The 8,751-nt window shown below is 49.5% G+C and overlaps 1 protein-coding gene and 1 non-coding gene across 2 annotated transcripts; one reads left to right on the forward strand and one right to left on the reverse strand.

Moving 5' to 3' along the window:
- The first annotated feature begins 71 nt into the window (after positions 1 to 71).
- On the forward strand, positions 72 to 145 carry TRNAN-GUU (transfer RNA asparagine (anticodon GUU)). The gene has a single exon. It is a non-coding gene; the product is annotated as a tRNA-Asn (tRNA).
- Positions 146 to 1,249: 1,104 nt separating this feature from the next.
- Positions 1,250 to 3,981, reverse strand: LOC9272367 (probable LRR receptor-like serine/threonine-protein kinase At1g12460). Its single transcript, XM_015758465.3, has one exon. The coding sequence runs from the start codon at positions 3,869 to 3,871 to the stop codon at positions 1,463 to 1,465; it is 2,409 nt and encodes an 802-aa protein (XP_015613951.1). The 5' UTR covers positions 3,872 to 3,981; the 3' UTR covers positions 1,250 to 1,462.
- Positions 3,982 to 8,751: the final 4,770 nt, after the last annotated feature.

The following is an 8,751-nucleotide window of genomic DNA, read 5'->3' on the forward strand; positions in this document are numbered from 1 at the left end:
TCAGTTTGGTACAAGCAATACTTCAAAAACGTACGCAATATGTATTAGTGCATTACACATCTACCCAACAAGCTGGAATAGCTCAGTTGGCTAGAGCGTATGGCTGTTAACCATAAGGTCGGAGGTTCGAGCCCTCCTTCTAGCGAGTTTTTTGTTTTATTTTTTGCAAATTCAGATTTTTATCCACATTCAATTTCATTTTTCTCCTATTCATATTTTCTCCATTTGTTTTATTTTTTGCAAATTCAGATTTTTCTCCACATTCAATTTCATTTTTCTCCTATTCATATTTTCTCCATTTTTTTTGTTTTATTTTTTGCAAATTCAGATTTTTCTCCACATTCAATTTCATTTTTCTCCTATTCATATTTTCTCCATTTTTTTTGTTTTATTTTTTGCAAATTCAGATTTTTCTCCACATTCAATTTCATTTTTCTCCTATTCATATTTTCTCCATTTCTTTTTTATTTTTTGCACATTCAGATTTTCTCCACATTCAATTTCAATTTTCTCCTATTCATATTTTCTCCATTTTTTTGTTTTATTTTTTGCAAATTCAGATTTTTCTCCACATTCAATTTCATTTTTCTCCTATTCATATTTTCTCCATTTTTTTTGTTTTATTTTTTGCAAATTCAGATTTTTCTCCACATTCAATTTCATTTTTCTCCTATTCATATTTTCTCCATTTCTTTTTTATTTTTTGCACATTCAGATTTTCTCCACATTCAATTTCAATTTTCTCCTATTCAGATTTTCTCCATTTCTTTTTTGCATATTCAGATCTTTCTCCATATTCAATTTTCTCATGTGTTATTTGTTTTTCATATTCAGATTTTCTCCATATTCAATTTTCTCCTGTGCTTTTCTTTTGAAAATATTCAGATTTTTTTTTTGCATATTCAGATTTTTCTCCATATTCAATTCACTCCTGTGTATTTTTTGAAAATATTCAGATTTTTCTTCTGTGCTTTTTTTGCATATTCAATATTCAAATTTCTCCTGTGTTTTGCTATGTTTTTTTTCGGAAGGGAAGTTTTTTTTTTTGCATATTCAGATTTTCTCCTGTGTTTTGTTTCTTTGCATATTCAATTTTCAATTTTCTCCTGTGTTTTTTTATGTTCTATTCAATATTCAATTGTCTACTGTGTTTTGCTATGTTCTTTTGTGTTGTTTATTCATTTTTCTCAAGTGTTTTGCTATGGCTCTTGCATTTGCATCTATGACCCGTACATTCTGCACATGGATAAGCCTAAAACAACGTCCCCTATTACAGTGACAAATCTGAACAAAATGATAATGACACGTGACAAAGGGACTGTGAAATCGAGGTGACAAACACACCAAAGAATGAAACAACGGGGTCACAAATTTGGTATCCTCTGATCGTATCACGAACGCCCTAATCCTCCTCTGCTGACAGTGACAGGTGAGCATGTCCAATCAATTTAATTATAGTTAGTCATGAACTGCCTCTAATGGATTCCAAGAATTGCACCACCTCGGCCATGCTCGGCCGCCGCGACGGCGACTCGGAGGTGCACACGAGGCCCAGCTTCAGCACCTGCACCAGCTCAGCCTCGACGAATCTCCTCATGCTCAGGTCGAAGCAGCCTGAGACCGTGCCGCTCTCCACCATCTCCCTCACGTAGTCGCGCAGGACCACCACCAACACCGTGCCCTGCCGTCCATGGCGGCTGCTCACCGGCTTCCGCCCCGTCACCATCTCCAGCAACACCACCCCGAAGCTGAACACGTCGCACTTGTCGCCGCCGTGCCTCGAGCTCATCGACGACGACGCTAGCTCCGGCGCCACGTAGCCTGGTAGGTTGCTCGGTTCGGGCAGAAGCTTGGATAGCCCGAAATCTGAGAGCTTCGCTTCGTGCTCGTTGTCCAGCAGGATGTTTCTTGATTTGATGTTGAGGTGAAGTACCTGAGGTTTGCAGTCATGGTGAAGGTACGCGAGCGCGCGCGCCGTCGCCACCGCGATCCTGAACCGCCGTTCCCATGGCAGGCCGCCGCCATCACCGCCGGTGCTCGCCGGGCCCGCACGGCGACGGCTGCCGTGGAGGTGATCGTACAATGTGCTGCCATTGTCGACGAACTCGGAGAGAAGAAGCTGGGTCGAGGGTGACCAGTAGTAGCCATGGAAGGTGACAAGGTTGGGGTGGGTGAGGCCACGTAGCCTGCCCATCTCACGCTCGAACTCCTCCTGGCTCGTGATTCTCCCCAGCGTCTCCAGCTTCTTGACGGCGATGGAGGCGCCGCTCTCGAAGCTGGCCCTGTACACGGCGCCGACTGACCCGACGCCGACGAGGCAGTTCCTGTCGAGCACCGCCTTGGTCCCGGCCTCCCAATCCTCGTACCTCGATGCCGAGCTGTTCTTCCTGAAGAGCACCAGCTTTCCGGTGATGGCGGTTGATCCCGGCGACACGATCGCCGCGCTGTCGGAGACGAGGATCTCCTCCTCGTCGTCGTGCTGCTGCTGCTCCCTCCTCCTCTTGTTCTTGTATGCCTTGATGTTCATGGCAGATACGATGCAGATCCCGACGAGTATGGCGGCTGCGATGACGATGGCGACTATCACCGGCACTCCCAATCGCCTCGCGTTCCGGCCTGGACAGGCATGGTCCAATGGCGGACCACAGAGGAATGGATTGCCCATGAATGCCGTTGGGCCGAACTGCTGCAGCAATGGAGAAGATGGGATTGAGCCGGTGAGGTTGTTGAAGGACACGTTGAAGTGTGCCAGGTTGGAGAGGTCGCCGAGCTCCGGCGGGATCACGCCGGTGAGCGCATTCTCCGAGAGGTCAAGGAAATTCAGGTTCTTCAGCTGCGACAGCGCCGCAGGGATGCCGCCGGTGAGGCCCTGTCCATTGGCCCCCAAATTGAGTAGCATCAGGTTGCGGCAATTCGCCATGGTTTCCGGCACCGAGCCGGTGAGCTTGTTCCTGGACGCGTCGAGGTAGGCGAACCTGTCGCCGCATGTCGGGATGCTCGGGATTTCGCCGGCGAAGTTGTTGGAGGAGACGTTGAAGTAGGTGATGTTGACGAGGGCGAGAAGGCCGAACGGTGCGGCGCCGGAGAAGCTGTTGCTCCCGACGTCGAACAGGTCGAGGCTTCGGCAGCCGTCGAGCTTGCCGTCAATGGCGCCGGAGAGCGAGTTGCTCCGGACAGAAATGTAGCTCATCTCCGGCGGCGCGCACAGTTTATCGGGCAGCTCTCCGTCGAGGTTGTTGTAGGAGAAGTCGAATCCGGCGAGGCGAACGCAGTTGCCGATGCCCGGCGGGACGCGGCCGGTGAGCGCGTTGTGCGCGAGCGACACGTAGCGGAGGCGGGGGCACTCGCCGAACAGAGTCGCCGGGATCTCGCCGGAGAACGCGTTGTAGGAGAGGTCGAGCAGCCGCAGCATAGGGAAAGTGCCAAGAAACGCCGGTATCTCCCCGGAGAGCGCGTTCCCGCTGAGGTTGAGCTTGTGGAGCGTGGCCGCGAGGCCGACGAAGCTCGCCGGGATCACGCCGGAGAGGCGGTTGCCGAAGAGCGAGACGGACTCCAGCGCGGGGAGCCGCGCGAGCGACGGGGAGAGCACGCCCTCCAGGCCCTCGCCGTGGAGGCGCAGCCGCTGCACGGCGCCGGACGCGGGGTAGCAGGAGACCCCGCCGAAGTCGCGGCACGGGTCGCCGCCCAGCGTCCAGTTCGCGAGCACCGCGCCCGGATCCGCGGTCACCGCCGCCTTGAACTCCAGCAGCGCCCGCGTCTCCGCCGCCGTCGCCGCGCCCACCGGCGCCGCTGCCCAATTCAGCAGCAGCAGCAGCAGCGGCAGCAAAACCGGCAGCACCGCCGCGGCAGCCGCGCGCGGCGAACGCCTCATGTCCGCGTCAACCGACGCGCCATGCCACCGCGCGCATTGCTCCGGCCACGGCGCAATTAGCTTCTTCTAGCTCTAGATATGTGTAATCTGCAGCGAAATAGCGGCGGTGCAGTGCTGCAATTTAAGCTCTGCTTTAGGAATTTATAGTGGAAAATTGGGCTTGTTTAGTTGGGAAAAAAATTTTACCCCTCATATCACATCGTATATATGGATACACATTTGAAGTATTAAATATAGTTTAATAACAAAACAAATTACAGATTCCGCCAGGAAACTACGATACCATCATTAGAAAATATTTACTGTAGCACGATATTGTCAAATCATGGCGCAATTAGATTTAAAAGATTTGTATCACAATTTTCTGGTGAATTGTGTAATTATTTTTTTTTTATCTACATTCAATACTTCATGCATGTATATATTCGATATGACAGTGTGAAAATTTTTTGTTCGTGAACTAAACAGTTCCTTAGGAGATAGAAATGGCCGTTGCATTTCTTGGTGGGAATTGGAGGGAAATAAATCCAAGGTGACCACATCAGGAGAGAGACAGGAGTTGATGACACTGTTCACAGTGCCACTTCGCCCGTTGCGAAGCTGCAATTTACTCGAAAGTACTCCCTCTGTCAAAATGACCGAATTCTTCGGTTGTTTTTGTGTTCAACGTTTGACTGTCTATCTTATATGAAAAATTTTTATTAGTATTTTTATTATTGTTAGATGATAAAACATGAATAATACTTTATGCATGACTTATCTTTTTAAATTTTTTCATAATTTTTTTAAATAAGATGAACGGTCAAATGTTAGACATGGAAACTCAGGAATTGAGTTTTTCTTGGACGGAGGGAGTAAGATGCAGTGCGATCCGAGGGGTTCATCTTTTAAGTAATCACTAACCAAGTTTCGACCTTTCTTCTGAATTTTCTGGTGCAAAGTGTAGTAGACTAGTGGACACACCTGCAAGCCAGGAGCATGTGAGTCGCTTTGCCTTTACGTTGTATGGAACAGAGAACCAAACCTGCAAAGAGCTCTTGGAGACAAAAGTGCAAACGATTAGATAATAATCACAGTCAATCAAATTGCTGCAGTACTATTACTCCCTCCGTTTCAGGTTATAAGATGTTTTAACTTTGATCAAAGTTAAATTGTTTTAAGTTTGACTAAATTTATAGAAAATAATAATAATATTTTCAACCCAAGACAAATTTATTATGAAAATATATTCAATTATTGATTTGATAACACTAATTTAATATTATAAATATTATTATATTTATCTATAAACTTAATTAAACTTAAAATAGGTTGATTTTGACAAAAGTCAAAACTTCTTATAACCTGTAACGGAGGGAACACTTCTTACCACTCCTGATACTGAATTACTGATCAAGCTGCACCATCTAGCCATTCCGGATGGCCACATTCAGTTTCAGACAATCAACAAGCTGATCAAACAGCAAACTCGAACTAGTAATTGAATCGATCGGTTGGCATTTGAATGCGAGCATTAAGGCCCCCAGGCTGGCGTGAGGCGTCCCCTCACCGTTGGAAGTTATTGTGTGCTCCGATGTGGGGAGATCGGAGCCCCGGACGCAATCATTCTGTCACCGACTACTGAGAACGCATGGCAGATTGGGCAGGCCCGCCAGAGTGACAGAGTCCATATGGATGCATTCTTCAGTTTGTCATGCGTCCGAGGGAGGTGGCAACGCAGAGGCCGGGGAAAGCGGCATCGCGACCAGAAAACCTCGACCTGTCGATTGTCCGTGGCAGTACGCAGCATTTGCACAAGTTGTTCCCGTTGTTTGCGTCGTGCTGGCACTGCGTTACTGCAGCTCTGTTTGTTTCTGCTGTTCTTGTACACTCTGATACTGTGGTAGCACTGTAGCACTGTGACTCTAAGAAGATAGTAATACACTATTAAGGATGTTTTCTTTAAAAGTAAAACCATGAAGAGCAATGAAGGCAGAGTGAGAAAGAAGATACTTACTGGGCCTTGGGGATAGCTAGCTGTGTACATGGGCCAATTGATTTGGGCCTTCGATCCGGATCCGGTTGACTTGTTGCACACCTGAGCATTCGGTCACCAATTGCCTGGGCCGCATGCAATTGGGATTCTGACAAATTTCAGTAGTCATTTTTAACCATACTATGGGCTAGTTTAGTTGGTAAAAAAAATTTATCCCTGTCACATCGAATATACAGACACACATTTACAGTATTAAACATAGTCTAATAACAAAACAAATTAAAGATTCTACCAGAAAACTACGAGACGAATTTATTAAGCCTAATTAATCCGTCATTAGCAAATGTTTACTTAATCACCACATTGTCAAATCATGACGTAATTAGGCTTAAAAGATCCATCTCGCAATTTTCTGGCGAACTGTGTAATTAGTTTTTTTCCTACATTTAATACTCCATGCATGTGTTCAAATAATTGATGTTACAGTGCGAAAAATTTTGTTTGGGAACTAAACATGCCCTATTTTTGACAAAGTTGTTAAAAAATTGCCTACATTTAGTTTGTTGCCAAACTTTGATAAATACATAAAAACTCATGCCGAAATTTTGGTAATATTGCCAAATTGACAAAATTTTGGCAGATGCTAAAATTTGGTAAGGTTTATTTTGGCTACAATCTAAACAATCCCTCAGTTTTTTATTTGCATGCTTTCAATTGCACTTGCAGCACAAAAAAGCGATTGGAACTAAATCTGCCATGCATCATGTTTGAGGCCTTTGGTAGGGCTGCAAACTTCAAATCACAACTCTAAACTTCAACTTCAGTGGAAGCTGGCTCTTATAGAAACTGGAGCTGGTATGAAGGTGTTTAGCTACATTGGTCACCTTCATATCACTACGTCTTGCGTTACCATTTCGTCGAACACCTCGTTAACGTCCGCGGTCTTGCCAATGCCGTCGTCGTGAGCCACTGCTCATCGCCCCTGCCGACACCAATGCCACTCAGCCCGCCCGTTGCCCTGCTGCCCTCGTGCGCCGCCTGGCAGCCACGCCATCCAATCGTCGTTGCCCAACAGCCCTTGAATCATGTAGAGGATAGAGAACAGGGAGAGAGGAGGAATGAAGGGAGGAAGAATCATGTAGAGGACAGAGAACAGGGGGAGAGGACGAGTGAAGAGGCCGGTAGTTTAGTGGCATATCATGTAAATATATATATAAATAAAGATAATGGGTCTTTGGATATAGTGGAGCGGTGGAGCGAAAAAAAAAACCCAGCTCTACACCCTACAGTTTCGTGGAGCAACTATGCTAACTCTGCTTTAAAAAAAAATCTATATCGTTTGGCACAATTCTAATTTTAGATAAGTTGAAGTTGAGAGCTAGAGTTTTATCAAACGGAAAACTAAAATGCTATAAAGGGTTGAATATAATTTCATTGCATATATCGATCGACTAGCCGATCAGGACTCAGGACAAACAACGGTCAGGTTAATTCGAAATCGTCAGAGAAACAAACCGAACGGGATCACGTCGCGGTCGACGACGACGGCCGTCGGCCGGGCCGTCCGAATCCGAGAGGCGAGAGCGGCGTCAACCTGAGAGTGAGGAGAGAAAGCTAGCTATCTTTTTTTTTTTAACGACTCGCTACGGTGCGAAGTTCTATTGATATTGATAGAGCAGAAAAAAATTATAAGATTACAACCCCGGAGAGTCTTAACCAGGAAAAGGAAAAAAAAATAGCACCACCCACGTGCCGACATCGCCAACACACACGCCTAGGAGAAGGCTAGCACCGGATCGGCCGCCGCTAAGCGTGACCGACCGCCACTAGGCCAACAAAGGGGCACATACGAGATCGAAACCATGGCTGACGCACCGATGCTCCACCACCACACAAGCTTTGCCGACATGTGGGACCCCTTCACCGACGTCCCCCGCTGGCCAGCCTTCGTGCGCCGAAGGCCGCGCCACACCCACCGGCAGCTCCTCCTCACACCTAGGTCGCCTCCTCCACCGCCGGCCGCGCCTCTCTGCGCCAAGCCAGCCTCCTCCACCGGACGCGCCTCTCGCGCCAATCCGGCCTCCCTTCATCGGCCGCGCCTCTTGTGCCAAGCCGGCCTCCATCTCCGCCGCCCGCGCCTCTCGCGCCGAGCCGGCCTCCGCTGCCATCGGTTACGCTTCTCTGCGCCAAGCCGGTCTCCGACCCCTCCACCGAACGATGCCGCGCCGACCAGATGCAGCCGTCTCCCACACCCTCGGCTAGTCAACCGAGGCCGCCATGCCTCCGGTGACCGCAAACACGGTCACCACCACCGTAGTCGCTGCTGCCGAACACCCAGCCACCTCGCTGGCGTCATCCTCACCTCGCACCCGACTCCTTCCCCGCCGTCGACGTCGCCACCGCCTCCAGAGTCGCAGCCACCGGTGCCGCTGCCACCGACGCCAACCACCGCCTCCGCAAACCGCCGCTGCGCTGTCGCCCTCCACCACCGAGCAGCTAGCTGCCCGATGCCATGTCTTCCACCGCCGCCGCCAGTTGGCACGGCAGCCACCACATCCACGACCGCCGCCATCGTCGCCAACTGCCGCCGCCGCCGTCACCACACCACGGTTGTCGTCGCCAACTGCTGCCGGCGTCCAGATCCGGCCGAGACCGCCATCGCCACCTGCCGCCGGCCAACTGTCGCCACCATCGTCGCCACACCACCGCCGCCGTTGCCAACTGCCGCCACCCTCCAGATCCGGCCGAGAGGCGCGGATCTGGGTGGCACTGCCGCCGCCGCCGCCGCCGCGCCCTCGGCCAGCTCCGTCCCCGCCGCCTTCCGCCACCGCCGCCCAGCACCGCGCGCCCCCGCCGCCTCGCTGCCTGGGGCCGGAGCTTGGCCTCCCGCGCCGGATCCGGACAG

The sequence above is a fragment of the Oryza sativa genome, chromosome 10 (genome assembly GCF_034140825.1).
Source record: "Oryza sativa Japonica Group chromosome 10, ASM3414082v1".
NCBI lineage: Eukaryota > Viridiplantae > Streptophyta > Magnoliopsida > Poales > Poaceae > Oryza > Oryza sativa.

Bases quoted from the DNA above. Each gene is read 5' to 3' on its own strand.
- LOC9272367 (XM_015758465.3), bottom strand. From the start codon at position 3,871: ATGAGGCGTTCGCCGCGCGCGGCTGCCGCGGCGGTGCTGCCGGTTTTG.